Below are 18,073 nucleotides of genomic sequence, written 5' to 3'. Positions count from 1 at the left end.
TTGTCTTCCCTCCCCCCGGGTTACTTTTTAAAACCAGATTTTCAAGAAACCCATCCCAAGCTCACCTGCAGTGGCAGTTCCAGTTCTGCTTTTCTAAGTTCATTTCTTGTTATAGTATGGATGGACGGAGTCCCCCTTGCTCCCTAAACTGAAACTCAAACCAAAACTCAAAACCAAGCTCTTCCCAAAATAATAGTCATATTATTGTGTGCATAGCCCTGGAAATGGCTCACTTAAGTTTTACTTGACCATAACTTGTTTCATAGAAGCATCCGAGGCCCATATCTCTTTCCCAGTTATTTTTTGACCTCCTGCAGGTACTGCAAGTGGTGTCTCTGGCAGTTAATCTCGTTTGCCATGTAGTTCAGTAGGGCGGGTAAGGAGGGATGCATACAAAAGCATTATTAGCATCTTATTTGGCTCTTAATGGGTAGAAATGATGCAAGATTCTTTTGGCACAGTGGTACTTTTTTTCTCTCCAAAAAGAAGAAGAGGAAAAAGAACTTTAATTGAAGCCTGCAATGTTGTATAAATGGAAGATCTAAGTTTTAATTGAAAAATAATTATAACCACTTAATCATTTTAAATGAGGGCTGTAATTGCAGTCAGTTCATAATAGCCAAATACAGACACTTAGATTCCCGCAATAAAGCAGGGATGGTACAGCTTGATTTGCTAATAGCTCTTCCACTTCTCTCCTCTTTTGTCTCAAAGATTAATTCAGGCAAGGGCTATTAGTGCCGTTAATTGGTTCTGCAATTTAGACCTTGTGCTTGTGAATGAGTGACTGATGCAGACCTATCAGCCAATAATGTGAACACTTTGTCAATGTGTTTCTCATTGTCCGGCTGAACATCGCTCCCCACCAGCTCCTCTGCCACCCAGCCCCAGCCTCCCCAGGGGGATCAAGAAGAGAGAGTCTCCTACGGGGTGAGGGATTCACTTAGCTTTAGATAGGTCACTGAGATGTCTTTGAAGTTACGGCCGACTTATGAATAAAATAATTAAGCAGACAAGGCGTCCTCCTTGGCGGGGACGAATCCTGTATTCAGGAGAAATCTTGACTGCTGTGCTTGAGGAAGGAGATTCAATGGGACTGTGAAGTTGAAAGATGGAGAGTGGATGCTGGTGGAGGGAGAGGGCCATTGGCTGTGGGTAGGATCCAGGATTCTCCTTCCTCGGGGCAATAGTGATGGCTGAAGACAGACTAACTCACCATGGCCACAGGCAGAAGAGCAAACTCTGCTCTGAAATGGGTGTTATTTTTCACCAGTGCAGTGAGGTTGGTGAGGACAGTGGGCACAGCCAGACTTAGGCTAACTGGAGAGGTGGCAGTCCCAGCATAAGCCCTTGGAAGAACACCTTCAAAAGTCTTTGAGCTCAGTTTTTCCATTCTATGGGAGACAACAAACTGAGAAGAGAACGTGCCACTTAGCCTGTACCAGATTTAGCTGCAAGTTCAGGCCCAGAACAATTTTAATTGTGGGTCACTTTCTGGTCACCTCCCAGTTCTCAAATGCGCAGGACCATCAGGTTCAGTCAGAGATGTAAGGTTGGGGGGGGTTGGACAAACAAACTGCCACTTAATTTTGGTGGTGCACAACAAGCTCATGAATATTCCCAAGCACATCTTTGTGCTTTCATATCTTTTTGTAGCATCAAAATACATTTACAAGTGGTGTGCTTCTGCAGAGTTCAGCTCTGGAGCACTTCTTTTTATCTGGAGAGGAGATGCTGGGAGATCTTTGACCTTATGGAGATATATATATTTTAGTCTCTTGCTGTTTTTCATTCTGGAGGTGACAACTGTTCTGAAGTGGTTTAGGCTGTCATCCTTCTATTTTTTTAGAGAGAGAAAAACTCTCTCAGGGAAAAGACTGGGGCCAGCTTGGTTTTTCTGTCTTGGCTGTTAAAAGAAGCAAGAAAAAACAGAAGTGGAGAAAATCCACCCTTCATCCTTCCTTTTGTTTTTCTTTGTCTACTGGTATTTTGATTCTGCTCTCTTAAAGTGATGAAAAGTGCTTGCCTTTCACACTAAGCCTCCTCCTCCCTCTGTTGGCTGAAAAATGGCTCAATCCTCAATAGGGTTTGGGGAAAAAAGAGAAACAGGCTTTTATGGGAAACTCAAGCAGGGCATGATGCGCTTGATTTCAGTGCTGGGAACTCAAGGAGGAAGGGCTCAGATGAGAGGTGCTGGGAAAGGTGGGCAGGGATGGGGGCACAGCAGCATCAAGAGCCCAGAATGGTGGTGGATTCTGCTGGATGATTGGGGAGAGAGTTGTGGATGGCACTTCATAGCAAGAAACAGCTGTTAAAGGTCCTGGTGAGCTTTGAGCAGGAAAATAAGTGGTACTCTCGCATCAAGTCAGTAGGCTTAAGTTGGTTGAAGGAGTTCAGTCCTTCACTATTCTCATGGTGAAATAGATTTCATCACGGTCAGTAGATAAAACTGTCCTTCTGGTTGCAGTGTTGTTGATTCTGTTTGTGAATGGCACTACCCATACACCTGCAGCTGCCATAAAGTGGCAGAGGCATTGAAACAGATGGAAGGGTGGCTTAGTTAAGATCTACCCCTCTGCCTGCATGCAGTTTTTCTTTGAGTACACATTCTCCAGCCTCACAGGTAGGTCAGATGCAAGGCGAATCTAGCTTTTATCCAATTTATTCAAAGCAATCTCCATCTGCCATGGGCCTTTCCTGTCGCCAGGCAATGTGGCTGTGGCAAACACAGTGAGTGTATTTGAGCTCCATTTTTAGGTTCTATATTTGGCTATGTGATACCAGGAAAGCTTTCTGTGATTAACTCTGTTGACTGATACCAAGAGTAACGAGAGCCACGACACGCAGCCGTTGAGGTGTGTCACCAGGGCTGGGTATTGCCATGTCCAAGAAGGGTCTGGGAGAGGCAATTTTGAAAATGAATGTTATTCATCAATACTGTTCTGGAAACAAGGAAAGAAGGGCAAGAAAATGTTAAAACCGGTGGACTGTTGGTGAGATGCACAGAGTCATCTTCTCTCTCTCTGTCGTCTAGTTTGGAGTATTGCTTTTCATGAGCAATGTGGAAGAAAATTCAGTACTGAGGAAAAAAGTGATGTTTGAAACTGTGGGATGAATTATTCCAGACAACATCTACTTTGTGGATGCTCTCCAAAGGCGGGACAGATCTTTATGGGAAGTAATGTTGTGATGCTGTGGGTGTGGGAATGGACTGGATGGCATTTCAAGGTCCCTTTTTGCTCTGCTTCTTCTTGAGGACCCTACCTGGGCCTGCAGGTGACTTGTGTGAGCCTAGTACTGCCAAGGCAGGGCTTGTTCATCCTTTCCTTTGCTGAGAGAGGCTCTCCTGAAACATTCCCAGCTTGCGGGTCAGTGCCCATGGTAAGGCTAGGAACGGAATAACGAAGGATACAGCAAAAGGATCGAAAAAGATACTACCCCCCCCCCAAAAAAAAAAACCAACCAAAAAACCCAGGACAGATCTTCAAGGTGCTCTTGCCTTACAGTAATACCTAGTGCTTTATCCTGATTCTTCATCCATCTAAACATGTACAAATTCAGATTTGTATAAGAGGGAGAAAGCACTGAAAAATGAGGGCATGCCTTTGGTTCTGTCTTTTTGTTCCTTTAGTCCGGTTGCCAGGCACGGTCAAGCAGTAGAGTGAACCCTTCCTGTTCCTCGCACAGCAGCATGCAGGTTCATGCCATTCACTCTTTGCTAACTGCTGCCTTCCCTGGGACCCAGCCTGACCTCACCACTCACTGAGCTCCATCTCAACATCTGCCCTTTGTGGTACAGTACTCTCTTTTTGCTTAAAACTTTTGGTTAGAGCAGGTGGTGGTAGCCCGGCCCATGGCCATGCTGGGCAATGCAATATGGGGTACAGGTCACTGGGAGCAAGTCTGATTTGCGTGGTGAGGTGGCACACCTCCAGCCATGCTGAGCCTGGTCCTGGCCTCAGTGCTCCACAGCTGCATGGAGTTCAGTTGAGGGCTTTGTCTTATGTATATTTGCAAACATCCCCCAGGTGAAGGCATGCTAATAAATGCCTCCCCACTTGGTTTGGAAGCATCATCCCTGCCAGAAAAGGATTAGACTCTCTGTAATTCATATCTGTGGCATCTAACTAAAGCGTCTCTGTGCCTGGCCTTTGGGGGAATGCAGGCATTTCTGCTGAAGGTTCCCTTGGCTGTTTCAAAGGGACCTGCTGGTCCTCATCTGCCCACGCTGTCTGCATCTCTGCTTCAATGGAGAAGGTAAACAGAGAGCAAGGCTTTCACACCGTGTGCAACCAGCAGCCCTTGGTACCGGGTGAGGGAAGTTATCTCACCGAAACAGATAAAGGGAAAGGGTAGGTTTGTATGGCACAGGCCTGGCCTCTCCCGACTCCCGTCCATGACGTAGGCTGTGCCTCCAGCTAAAAGTCCCTTCTGCCCTGGCTGCCTGCCCCAGAGCTGGCTTGTGGAGGCTTGCGTGCACTAAGGACCTGCCTAGTGAGCAACCAGCACCATGTCCGTCACCATATGCCAGTCCATGGGCTTCGTGGTATCAGCCTTAGGAATAGGAGGAATCATTGCATCAACATGCATGGATCAGTGGAGCACTCAGGACCTGTACAACAACCCGGTGACCGCGGTGTTCAACTACCAGGGCCTGTGGCGCACGTGTGTCCGCGAGAGCTCCGGGTTCACTGAGTGCCGTGGTTATTTCACCATCCTGGGACTGCCAGGTAGGACTTGTTTGTGCAGAGACCATCTGCCTCATACCGTGGTTGCCTGGTGCTGTGGATGAGTGATGGTGATGGGTGATATTCAGAGCAGAGATGGGATCTTCTTTGGTTATAGTTTTTCCTTCCACATGTACCACTCTCATCCCAGTTGTGTTCAGATATTCCAGGGCCAAGAGCAATTAGGTTATGGTATTGTCAGGATTTCCTTCTCACCTTCATGTATCAAGGAAAGGGGCACTTGGGCCGTTCTACCCACCTGCTCTCTGTGCTTCGACATAATGAGAATGAAGGGAGGAAGCCAATTATATCAGCAGATACTGCAGAAGATCTGCAAAATAGTATTTATTTCCAAAATAGGAACAAGCATTGTGTGCAAAAATAGCTTTGTTCACAGGCAGTCTATCTGTGCAAATTTAACCAGTATAACCCAGTGTAGTTGTGTTCATGAGGTGTGCTTCGTATATGGGGTCATTATCACGTAATCCATCACTGGATTCCTGTTCCTAGCCAATTCCTAGCATGGATGCTCAGCACCTTTAGGAGTCAGGGTCTCTGCCTGCTCCCAAATCCTTTCCTAAATGTTGGGATTACCATTGAACTGTTTGTCTATAGGGTCCACAGAGCCACAGGGTGAATCACCACATGGAATTTGCTGGGTTTATTGTAGTCAGTAACGAGATGGAATTTTAAAAGCCTGGTGAATAAAGCACAACTTTCAAATATAATGGTGGGTGAGATCCTGAAGTTGCAGTAAAAACCCTCAGTGCTGCTGGGGGATTCTTGCTTACCCCACCAGTGTGTAGCTGTGTAAACATTTAAGCTTTTGTTCCAGTGAACTGGTTTCTGTAGCACTTCCCTACAAAGCGAGGTGGGTTCTTTTCTTTCTTTTTAATGAGCAGAGCTAGCTCTTTTTTTCTGAAGTCACTCCATGCTCTCCCCCCTTTCTCTTCCTGTTATATATCACCTGACATCATCAGTCTCTGGAGAAGCTGGTGCAAAAATAAGCTCTGCATTGCTGGGCTCCATCCCCTGTGTTCATCTGATCCTATGGGCATCTCGTCCCTCTCACCACCAGCAAAGGGCAGCTGTATCCCAGATAGAGGGTGGCAAAAAATGACGCTAAAGATAAAATTTGCTAAGAAATTATTGAAGAGGATCATCAAGGTGCTTATTTTAACCGTACTGTACCTCAATCTCCATTAAACGCCCCTTGCTAACCTCACCGTGGTTAATGGTTTGTCAGCATTTCCATTATGAACCCCTATTTATTATTCTGACAATGGCAATTTATATTGGGAACAATAGTGCTGGAGTGAATAAAAATAATAGGACTCCAGCAAAGCGATGAGGTGACCTGAGTACGTTGATGAAGTTTTGATTTCCAAAGAATTCTTTTTTTCAATCCCTCCCTCCCATAGCAAAGATTAAACTTGTCTTGCCCGTCATCTATCTTCAGTTTAGCTGGGAATTTTAATTTCAAATAGACTGAGGAAAAATCAAGATAATAGATGAAAATGAGAAATAACACAGGTACTTTATGTCTCTTCACCTTTCCTGCTTGGCTATTAGCAGTCAGTCTCTGGTGAAATATGTCGCTTGAGATCTAAGCCTGTTTGTTCTGATTTTGCTTTTTCTTATTATTTTTGCTGCTTGCTTTGGTGTGTGGGCAGTCCTTACTGTGATTGTCTGGAGGACATGATCTGAATTTGAACGTAAAGTAATAGGGAAATAGTAGTAGCTGAGCGCTGGTGAAGCTGATTATTTCACCTATTGCAGAAGTCACGCTTTCTGCTTAAAGAAGAGTTCAGTTGCTAACAGGTTTACTAACCAACAATGATCTTGTCAGTGATCTTCCTCTTGTCTGTCCCAGTCTCTTTTTTCCAGACCTGTTCAGCTATTGCTGTTTGGCCATCTCTGAAAGGGCATTTTGTTCTTGAGGCAAAGCCTCTTCTGACCTCCTGGGATGGCTGGGATAGCTCTTGACACTGGAACAAATATTCAGGTTTTCCAAAAGCAAACTTTGAGCCTGAGAGCACCCCATTAAATTTCTCCAGCTCTCTGGTGGACATTGGTTTGAATGGGGACAGCTAATTGCTGTGTCACAGTCCTCCGCTGTCAATTGCCATGGCAGAGTCCCTCCAAAGCTCTGCTTGCTGATTTAAATCCTTTAGCCCAGTTGGTTCATCTTATTTCAATATCAGCCATCATAACCAGCTTCACATACAGAGTTTTGGAAGGCCAGTCAGCCCTTCTACCATAGGCAGGTGGGCCACATACCTTTGAAGGCTGTGGTCATCAGAAAAATGGCAGGGCAGAAAGAATAGGGTGGGTTGGCTTTGTTTCTTTCTGAACAAGCTGGAACTGACCGGCAGGGTGTGAGCTATATTTGCAAATTTTAAAGTAAACATGAGCTGTAGGTGATTTTTAGGGGAGAGGCAGTGATAACATTCAGAAGTCGCAATGGGCCCAGTGAACACTTTTGAGATAATCCAGGGCTGACGCCTGGGTAGATAAAGCAAGAATGAGCTGAAGGGGGGAGTGGTCAAAAAGTCGCCTTCCTTTTCCTAGTTTGGTATCCCTCTGTGAATGTCCCCATGTTCTAAGTGGGGAAAAAAACACATTCTCTATTTCTTGATGGGAAGCTTGGTCCTTGCAAGAGAAGTCTCTCCATCATGTACCTCCCTCAGATACTGCTCATCAGCACCACACGGCATGGCCAGCCCGCTGACCCAAGCATTAAGCCAACTTGCTGGAAACTGAAAAATAGCTCATAAATACTCTTAGAAACATGGCCTGAATTTTGGACAGTGTTCTGTGGAGCCATGATCCTTGTTAGCCCCTTCCTAATTAGGATATTCTATGCTTCTATGATTCTAGCAGGTTCATGCTCTGAGTCTTTCACCTTTCAACCACTCACCATAGACATCTATCAAGGATGACTGGAGGTGTGTATCAGGTTGTAGTAAAGATGCTGAGATGCTTTACAGCTTCCTATCACCTAACCATTCCTCAGGCTGTGAAATGAGCCAACAGTTCAGATAAAACCACCAGGTTCTAGAATCACAGAATGGCTTAGGTTTGAAGGAAACTTAAAGCCCATCAAGTTCCAACCCCTGCCATGGGCTGGTTGCTGGGAAAATGGCACCATGAGTTTCTTGCAAAGGGAATATTTTCCTTGTTATCAGTGGCTCAGAAACAAGCACGTTGTATTTGGAGAAAATGAGCCAGGAAAGCAGGATTGTGGCTTTTTTTTTGGTCCAGAATATTCTATGAACAACCACTGAGGAAGGTGTTTGTGAGAGCGTTGTGACTTCAGTGTTAAGGAGCACAGCGCTAATCAGAGCATGAGAAATGGCGAGCTGCTAACACTGCACTGGCTGGATAGCAACTTAGGCAATACTCTTAGCAATGAGCAAATAGAAACCTCTCCAACAAGCACAAATGCTTCAAATGCAGCAGTGTCTGGAGTGTTGAGCATGACTGGGCATTCATTTGTTACTCAGCTCAAGGCAGCAGCACAACCCTTGTTACTGAAGACACTTTCTCAGCTCCATTTTCTGAGGGAAAACATGCAAGAAGCTGAGAGAAAATGCATAATCCTGCTCTGGTTAGAACTCTTCAGAGCCATGGTTCAATTTGGGCCCTCAAAATCAGAGGCAGATGGGTTCATCCAGGCATTTTTACACAACTGGAAGCTACTGGGGATAGTCCTGTAGTGCTCGTCTGTTCCAATATAGTTTTGAAGACGCTGAATAATGTTGATGAGAAATAGCATCCCCCCCATCTGCTGGAGAAAACTGCATCCCTAAAGAAAGGTTAGTGAGCCAGCACTGTTTGGTGGCAGACCATGAGGTCAGGGCACAAATAAGGATGATGTGATGGATTGTATGGCGTAGGAGATGGGGCCTGGGGATGTTGGTGGAGACAATTTTCTTGTTGGCTCAAATTGCTACTCCAGCTGCACACAGCCGAAACCAGTAGAAAGGATCAGGGGAAGGAGTGGTTGCTCCCCTCCCAGCAGAGCAAACACAGGAGTACGGTGTGCAGGAAGGCCACTCCACCAGGGGACTGGAACTTTCCTTGGGAAAAATATCTGGAAAATATTATTGGTCCTTTTCATTTCCCCCACTTTTTTTTCCTACCCCATCCAAAGGTTATCTTTAGCTGTTACCAACCCTTTGGGCCTTTTCTTTTTTTTCTGCAGCTCTAGAAGCTGTGTATACAAATGCTGTAGGGTGACAATAATCTTGAGGGCAGGAGTTATACCCAAGAGGCTTGTTAGTCCTTGGGATATGGTTTGAAGCATGGAAGAAGAGCAATGAGGTGGAAAGATGAAGGCATGTCCTGGGACATGAAGGAGAAGAGAAATCTCTGCTTGGGAGCAGAGAGATTGGGTTCACAGCCTCTTTTTAGGTTGATGCTCAGGAATAGGGACAGCAGGATGAAAGGGCATCTTCCTGTCCCCACCTGCTACAAGCTGGGATGGAGAGTTGGCTGCACTGTTTGTTTTAGCCCTCATTGTCCTTCTGGCTTCCAGCTGCTCCCAGCCCTGATTATTCATAATGAGTTAATCCATACAAGGTGTGCCTTTGAGTGTGCCCACTCATTTGTTGAGAAAGAGCAGCTCCTACCATCCCTGATTCTTGAGTGCTTGTTTCTATGTTTTTTTTGTTCATGCTATCATTTTAGCTGGTAACTTCTGAACTTTAGGTGTGTTGGAGGTAGATGATAGTGGAGTAATACATCTCCATTAAAGTGTATGGAAATAAAATCATTTCCAAATTCTCCTATCCCCTGCCCCATTTTCCAGGACTGCTGCAAGGGCTAATGTAGGCAAGCAACTATAAGAATACACTTTCCCTTTATTCTTCCTTCTTCTCTTCCCTGTATGGGTTTTATTAGGCTGAGTGATGGGTGTTGAGGATGTGGATGAGAGGAGATTAATGCTGGAGTTTTGCTGGGTCTCTTGGGGTTCTTGCCTGGGTGTCTTGGGTGCCACTTGAGGTGACCTCAGCTATGCTCAGGGAGGCTGCAATGAGTGATGATGTCTCTGTCCCCTGGTTCAAGCTGGTAAAGCTATGTCCTCGGACTGAACTCAGAGGTCCCTATCTCTCACTGTGTGTGAATGGCAAGCTGTAGAACAGTTCCTATCTCAGCCCAACAGTAACTTTACCACTTCATTGCCAAAGCAGAGAGCCAAGGAGGCAGCCAGGGTTATATGTACTGAGCTCTCCCAGCAGTGCTCCCCTTCCCTCTGCCCCTCTTGGTGTTCTCGCACTGCTCCAGGCATGCAGAAGGAGCCCGAGGAGCAGCGGCGGGCTTTGGTGGGACACAGCTCATGCTCCAAGTGGTTTTCCCAGCACTTGACCGAATGTGGCCACTTAGCCAGGGAAGGACAAGCACTTCTAAAGGACAAAGGCTCCTATCTCAGGCCCTGCCAGCACAAACCGACTCGGTGAGAGTGAAACTGGACTATCTTGCAAAAACACTTTGAGCAAACACACCGCTCAATGGAAAGCATCTGATAAGGGCTGCTGCGCTTCTGGCAGTGTGGGCAGGAAGACTTCAGTGCTTCTATTAGGTCTTTGGCTTTGCTGGGGCTGTCTGACTCCTCTCGCCGGGGGAGACGCCATGTCCACGACCCTCTGCCAAGTGATGGGGTTCCTTGTCTCATCGCTGGGTGTTGTGGGGTGCATCATGTCCACTGCCATGGATATGTGGAGCACGCAGGACTTGTACGACAACCCGGTGACGGCCGTCTTTCAATATCAGGGACTGTGGAGGAGCTGCGTGCGGCAGAGCTCTGGCTTTACAGAATGCCGGCCATATTTCACCATTCTTGGGCTGCCAGGTAGGGCAAAAATGCATCAGGTTGACCCTAGGAGTTGTTCTGCACCCAAAGCCAGGAACAGCTATCTTAAAGCACTTTGCAACGAGTAAGATTTCTGGGCTATTCAGTATTTGAGCATAAAAACATGTGAGTATTTGCTACTGAAATAAGAGCTTTGCTCAGTGCAGATTACAACTAGGAGTGTATGTAGGTGGATGAGTGACATGGGGTTCCGCTCTGTTACTGATGTGAGGATACTTAGGCCTGTGGATATTCTGTCCCTTTGAATTGAAGCAGAAGGAAAGCAGCTGTGTGCAGTTCTCGTGTTGTTATCGGAATAATGTGTTCTACCAAAACCAGCTGAAATATTTTTTTTGGTAACAAAATCACAGACGAAATCTGCCTCTGGGCAGAGTAGGAAAATCAATGAGCAGAGAGGTGTGTTGAGATTTTATACTGAGTTTTATAGTGGTTGCAGTAGTAGGTTGTAGAAGGTTACTACTTCCTATGTTGCATGCTATTTCCTCAGCGTCATGTTAAAAAAGAGCTGTTTTCCCTTCCCACTGCCTATGAGGGTATCCTGAGCTGGTTGTGTGCCATGGCAGCAGCCAGCTTGGCTTGCCATACCTCCCCATGACCTACTGCACCTGTACTCGGCCAGTGAGCAATGAAAGCAGATCTGAGAATGGTTTTCACTCAGTACAAGGAAGCACCATTATACATAGGCCTTTTGCACCTACTGAGTGGTGTAGAAGAAAACAGAATGCAGGCTCCAAGCCCTTTATCCCCATGGCTGCCCTGCTCAAATGCTTTCTTTATTTAGACAGGGTATTGGAGACAGTTGTCCGTATTCTAGGCTTTTTTCTTCTTTTCTCTCCTCTACTTTAAGTTCTACAGCAATAAGGAAATGTGCATGATGGTCACAGGCATTTTCTATTGTACCATAGAGCTATCTCTTACTATCTTTCTGTGTCTATTCAGTTGATGAGAACCTTAAAACATAAATAAGGAAAGGCTCACGTTGAATTTGTTTAACTTAAAAGCCTCTTTTTTTTTTTTTTTTTCCCCCTGTGTTTCAATATTTCATTGATTATAACCAGTCATAAACTTACTTTTCTACCTTTGTATTCTGCATTGGTGATTGGTGATGTTAATTTAATTGACCTTAAGGTGCTTTTCACATTTTCCTACTCACAGCAACCCTGGGAGAAAAGACAGCTCTCCATTTCCACTTGGAAATGAAAAAACACGTATTCCAAATCGCACATTTACTTCAGTCAATGGGCTTGAGTTGGTACTATTTTCTCTGCACACTTCCTCTTTGTGTGGAAATTGAGTGTGCAAAAATGTGCAACCATATTTGTCCAGCTATCACGCGCAGTTGTATCTCATGCAAAATACGTATGTAAAGAGGTATGTAAAGACTAACTATAGGGCAGTATGCTAACTCATTCTCCTGGTACAATTTTTTTCCTTAGTCTCTTATGTTGTTTGCCTGAACCCTTCCACTCCTTCCTTCTATCGGAGGTCACTGCCCTTTGAAAGCTGCTTGGAGGACTTCTGATGGCTGCTAGAATCCACTTGAAATTATTGTGCACTCATTACAAAAGGCCCTCACTTTTGGTCCCATGATCCAGGTTAAGAGGTTTTAATGTCACTGTGGAGCTGGGAGCACCCTCTTTTCCTTCACATTCCTTCAACAGAGACGATGTACACATCAGCCTTGTGGCACTGACATACTACATTGAGGAGACAATGCCCCTGCTGTGTCCCGCTCTACTTGCTTTTCACAGCTGCAGATTGCCCATTTTCAATTGCAGTCCATCACACCTGGTCACTGGTGCTCCAGAAGAAGTCCTGTCTCTGCAGGAGATGCTTGACCTGCCCATTCTGTTCTTTCAGATGCTCTCAAGGCACTGGAAACATCTTTACTGGGAGCCCACTTTATCTGTGAGATCCTGGCTTAAGATCACCTCTTCTTTAAGGGTTCAGACTGCTGTAGTGATGGTAGATATAGAGTCCATAAGGTCTGTGGGAACAGCCCAGGAACATAAGACTGTCTTAGGGACAAATCCTGAGGTTTACAAGGACCTTCCATCAGGATCCATTGCATCTACTCTGCCTTATCAGCCTCAACTGCCTGACCTGAAACCAAAGCAATTGGAAAGAACTTTAAGTGACTGTAAAGACAAATGAGTATTGTGATTTTCTTCTCTTTACAGCTTTCTGTTCTGCATCAGGTGCTGCACGAACACCTTTTGAGGGCTGATAAGGCATATCCGCCAGCTTCTTGTTCTCCAATGAATAATAACTAGTGAGCTCGCACCTGGGGGCTGATGAATGGGAGATTGAAAACCCCAGGCTCGTTAGCACTCGTTATCAGCTGATAAGGGCAAATTGAGTCATAAGAGCAGCAGCCCCAGTGGGACTGCTAGATGGGAAAAAGTAATGTAGTTCCAGTTAGTGTCTGGCTCTCCATTCATTTTGGCACTAGCATGGAGGCACTGCAGCACCCACTACACCATCCTAGATTTAGTTTATAAACATTCCCCTTCTCCATCCTTTTCTAAAGCTAATATGTCTGCTCTCTGCACTCCTGCACTGGCTCATCCTATTCCAGCTGGGGAACCTGAATGTTACACCTGGGTGCTGCAGTCCTCCTGTCCAGTCCAGTAAAAGGACAGGCAGTGTTATCACATGTACTGGGGTTCTGCTGCCTGCCCCTCTCCATCACTCATAAGCTTTCATCATCTTTCCTGAGTGGAAGTGGGTATGTGCATGTGCAGGGACTAACAAAGCTGAACCAGGGGCCATGAGAGCTCGTTGGAAGAAAAAAAAAAAAAAAAGAGTCTGCAAAGTATTCTGTCCAAGTCACAACAGCCCTTGAATTAGTTTCGACAGCACTCTCCCAGTGCTCTGCCAGCACCTGCCGCCTTTCTGTCTCTGCCAGGCTGGGGAGTGCTGAATTACAGGCAAGGTGAGATATGTGCCACCTGTCCTGCCTGTTCTTTTTTCCCTTCACCTCTTCATTTTAAAAGGTTCAAGTTTCCCTTTGCTTTCCTCTTTTCTACTTGAGCCAGGAAGAGGCCAGGGGATGTGGTTGTTGCCTTTGGTCTGGTGGTCAGCAGTGCTTGTAAGCACAACATGTCAGCATCACAGCTTGCCTTCAACCAAGTAACGCCATTTGGACCAGGTTTTGGTCATTGCCAAAGTATTGTAGCTCTCTCGTGAAGTCCATGCAGTGTTTTTCATTTATTAATTTATTTATTGCCTCTTGTGCCATCTGTTTTACTGCGAAGGAGGAAAACTCAGAACTCTACTTCACAGGGTGGTTGGAAATATTGTGGGTAGCTCGGTGGAGCTGCCTGAGCTCATTGCTGCCTGGGGAAAATGTGCTTTCTCAGTCAGTTTAGTTATGAAACAATTCCTGCTTTTTAAAACAGGTCAACTAAGCAACAACACAGCAATACTGTGATATATGTTACAGGTGTAGCAGAGATGCATTTAAATTCAGGGATAGGTAAAATGAACAAATCCTTACGGATTAAAACAATAAGGTTTCAGTTCCACTTTGAAATGCAGGCAGAAACTTGTGACATTCCCATGGTTTGAGGCTCCTTCAGTGTTGAAATAAAAGACCTGTTATAATCCTGCAATGTTAAATATCCATTCTCACATTGAGAATTAACAGGAATATCGGCATCTCTTTAGCATGGCTCTGTTGTGATTGGACAAAGGGAATGGTTTCAAACTAAAAGAGGGGAGGTTTAGGTTGGACATAAAGAAGATTTTTACAGTAAGGGCAGTTAAGCATTGGCACAGGTTGCCCAGGGGTGTTGTGGATGCCCCATCCCCAGAGACACCCAAGGTAAGGCTGCTGGGGCTCTGAGCACCTGATGGAGCTGTAGGTGTCCCTGTTCATTGCAGGGGAGTTGGACCAGATGACTTTTAACGGTTCCTTCCAAATGATTCTATGATCTTAAGATAATTTAGGCCTGTTTTTCGTGGTGTGTCTTTGCTTTTGGTAAGTCAAGCTATATTAATGTTTTGGTTTTTTTTTTTCCTTTACCATTTTTATTTTTATTTAAAGCAGTCTTTTAAAGCTTTCCAGTCTCCAATGAGTCTCACTTCACTTGTTCATCATGTCTCTGGTTGATTTGTTTTGCAGCAATGTTTCAGGCTGTGAGGGCCCTTATGATTGTGGGTATCGTCCTGGGCATCCTTGGCCTCTTTGTGTGCATTTTTGCTATGAAGTGCATCCGAATTGGTACCATGGAGGATTCTGCAAAAGCCAATATGACTCTGACCTCTGGCATCATGTTTATTATTGCTGGTAAGTAAGTTCTGTCTTCCTTACACAAAGCATAGTGTCTGAAATTGAGGACAGAGCAAGGCTTCCTGCATCTGTGATTACAGGTCTTTCTGCTGGTATGAGTTGGAATTTTGTAAAGTTTTATTCTTACTTCTGGAACGTGAAAGCATACAAATTTATGCAGTAATGCAAACATACTGTGGGTCTCAAAGAACCAAGGCTTGTTCTACATGGGTCTCAGACCACCTTTCTGTCCAACCCCAGGTCTGTGTGCCATCACTGGAGTGTCTGTGTTTGCCAACATGCTGGTCACAAACTTCTGGATGTCCACAACCAACATGTACCAGGGAATGCAGAATGTCCAGAATAGGTAGGTGCTCATCTGGCTCAGGATGAGCCAAAGGAAAAACAAACACTGGGTGTTTATTACTCTGGTCTCAGGACATGGAAGATTCAATGAGCATTTGAGCTCCAGATAATAATTTGTCCAAGAAAATTGACTGGGATGTCTGTGTTTATACAGCTCCAGAAGGGATTGGGGATCCCATGAAGGACCATTCTGCAGGTGGAGCTGAGTTCATGGGATCTTCAGCAGGGCCAGAAGGGGAGAGAGAATAGTGTGTTTCAGAAGAAATAGCCTGGACTACTGTCAAAGCACTAATCAGGCATGTTGCTGTTTTTTGTAGGTACACCTTTGGCTCAGCCCTCTTTGTTGGCTGGGTAGCGGGAGGCCTGGCCTTTGTAGGAGGAATCATGATGTGCCTTGCTTGCAAAGGAATGATTCCAGAAGAATCCCGGTAAGTCTGGCTGTGGTGGATATAGGAAGGTACTATGTGAGGCCTTGGATGTCAGGATAGCAGGTGCCTATCACATCAAAAGACAGGTCTAGGCATAATGCCCTCATTGCAAATGTTGCTTTGATGATACATCTGCTTACCTTGTGTAATGGGTCACAATTAGTCATTCTTCTTCCTTAACTGCGTGACTTGAAAACAAATAGAGATTAGGAGAGATTGCCCTTAACATCCAATAAACTATTCTAACGTTTGTAATGTACTGGCCAAGTTGTCCCTACTAACTGCAGCTTTGATTGCAGATGGTGTAAGAGTGAAAGATTACATCAAGTGAAGATTATATCAGCTGAGCCATGATTTACTTCATATAGGGCTTTGGACACCTAGACAGTAGGTTATTGCAAGGGAGTCATTCACTCAGATGAGGATTTCCTCAAGAAAGTATAATTTTATGAGAAAACATGAAAGACCTTTACAGCATGTCATAGAATCATAGACTTGCAAGGTTGGAAAAGACCTTACAAGATCATCCAGTCCAACCATCCATGGAAGGTTGGGTCTGGGCACAGAGACACACTATGAAGTTGCCTGAAATCCGTCAGCAAATGGGAACAGAAGGTGCAACACTGGGTAGTCACAGGGCATCCAGGGTTAATGCCATCTTTCCTGTCTTTCAGTTACAAGGCGGTGTCCTACAACGCATCAGGACGGAATATCTCCTACAGAACAGGACCATATAAAGCTGCTTCAGGGTACGAACCTGAAATGAAGACTAGAAAGGGTCCAGCGTATGAAGAAGCTCCTCGGAGCGAGGATGCAGGACGCTCGTACCCTTCAAAATATGACTATGTCTAGTAGACTTCCTAGGCTTGAGATTTGCTGTATTTTATAGAACGTTTTTCACTTTAGACACAAAAAGTATACACAAATAAGGCAGTCTGTAAATAGGATTTTGTTTTCTATTGTTTTTCCCCTCCTCAAAAGCAGTACCCTAACCACGTTACTTTTATTCTTCTGCCTGCTGGCATAACCACCATGAGGAGGCCTGTAACAAAAGCAGTGTCTTTTTCTGTTCTCAGAATACAACTGTTTCCTCATGTTTTACATATAAACTCTGACTGTCAGGACCAGGATTCTGCCTTGTGCTGTCTACTAGTTCTTCTAATAGGTTTAAATTCTCATTAGTGATGACCCTGATAGAGTTTGTAGTCCAGACACAGCCACTTGAATGTCTGTGGATGAAAAGTACATTATGAAATTGCATACAAAAAAAGCCTAAAGAAATCAAGAAGCCAAATCACACACACTGCGAAAAGCAGAAATTACAATATGGAAGTCTTATTATTTTGTTGTAAGAAAACTCAGCTCTGTCCCTTTGGCTATGGCCAATACATACAGAACCAGCAGTCATGGCATTTTCCTCCCTGGCAGTGTTTCTAGTCAGACTCACCTTTATTTTGCTGGTGGTACTACAGTGCTGATCTGCTGTGATATTTAATCTGACTTATGTTACTTAGACATTTGCTATTACCCGTGATACCAAAGTGTATTTATTTCTTCTGATCTCATTGGGGAATAGATATAATCCATTGTTACTCCTATGCTAGATATTTGATACAATAGCTGAGAACCTCTGTGTGTGACCAGAGTTCCTGCAGATGCCATCATTAATGAAACCAGAAGAATTTCTCATTTAGAATTAATTAGAGTTACAATTGAGCAGGAATCCCAGGGAGCATTAGATGTGAAAATCTGCACTAACATCAGGACTTTCTTGTGTTAATTCTTCTCCAAATGATGTGAAGATTAAGTCCTTAGTGAGACACTGCCTCTTCTAGCCAACCTGCAATAGAGGATGTTTATTGGAAGGGGTCAGAGGAAGTGACACCAGAGCTCTAGGAAAACATCTTGGTGCAAAGGGCACTGAGAGATAAGTTAGGGAAAAACAGGTGTTTAAAACCTCGACCCTTTTTGGTAGACTTTTGCAACAGGTTCTTGTCCTGCTTGTAACAACAGTAAGTTGCCAGGAATTTGCTGGCAGGTTTGATTTGGCCAAACACTGATATTCCTTCAGGGTGTTCACATTCTGGAGGCATCACAGATAGGGCTGACGCCGGAGTATGACCTCTGGTAGGTCTCCCTCTCCAGCTTGTATCTCCTGTGATGTGTGGGACAGCAGAGATGGGCTGTCCTGCTCAGCACCATTACTCCCAGTGCACAGAGCACAGTCCATGCCCATCAGCTCTCCATCATTGCATGGAGTCATCTCCAGCACAGGTTCAGAAGAAGAGGGGAGGCTGAATCTCAGGCAGCTCAGCAAGAGGTGGAGGGAGTAACACGAGCAGCATGACCAATGCATGGAGAGATGGGAAGAGCTTCTATCCAACAAGGAGGTCCTGGCCACAGC

General features: G+C 45.0%; 1 protein-coding gene across 2 annotated transcripts; it reads left to right on the top strand.

Moving 5' to 3' along the window:
- Positions 1-4,510: 4,510 nt before the first annotated feature.
- Positions 4,511-17,880, top strand: CLDN18 (claudin 18). Of its 2 annotated transcripts, none has more exons than XM_015871307.1 (5): positions 4,511-4,730; positions 14,729-14,893; positions 15,137-15,242; positions 15,559-15,669; positions 16,344-17,880. In XM_015871307.1, the coding sequence occupies exons 1-5, from the start codon at positions 4,511-4,513 to the stop codon at positions 16,519-16,521; spliced, it is 780 nt and encodes a 259-aa protein (XP_015726793.1). In that variant the 3' UTR covers positions 16,522-17,880. The 2 variants fall into 2 exon arrangements, with proteins under 2 accessions (XP_015726793.1, XP_015726794.1); XM_015871308.2 differs by lacking the exon at positions 4,511-4,730 and adding an exon at positions 10,169-10,581.
- Positions 17,881-18,073: the final 193 nt, after the last annotated feature.

Source organism: Coturnix japonica, chromosome 9, assembly GCF_001577835.2.
Source record: "Coturnix japonica isolate 7356 chromosome 9, Coturnix japonica 2.1, whole genome shotgun sequence".
Classification (NCBI taxonomy): domain Eukaryota; kingdom Metazoa; phylum Chordata; class Aves; order Galliformes; family Phasianidae; genus Coturnix; species Coturnix japonica.
This window is presented reverse-complemented; position numbering and strand designations above follow the sequence as displayed.

Coding starts and splice junctions, on each gene's coding strand:
- CLDN18 (XM_015871307.1), top strand. CDS start 4,511: ATGTCCGTCACCATATGCCAGTCCATGGGCTTCGTGGTATCAGCCTTA. Junction 14,894..15,136: donor CATCATGTTTATTATTGCTG/GTAAGTAAGTTC, acceptor GTCCAACCCCAG/GTCTGTGTGCCATCACTGGA. Junction 15,670..16,343: donor ATGATTCCAGAAGAATCCCG/GTAAGTCTGGCT, acceptor CCTGTCTTTCAG/TTACAAGGCGGTGTCCTACA.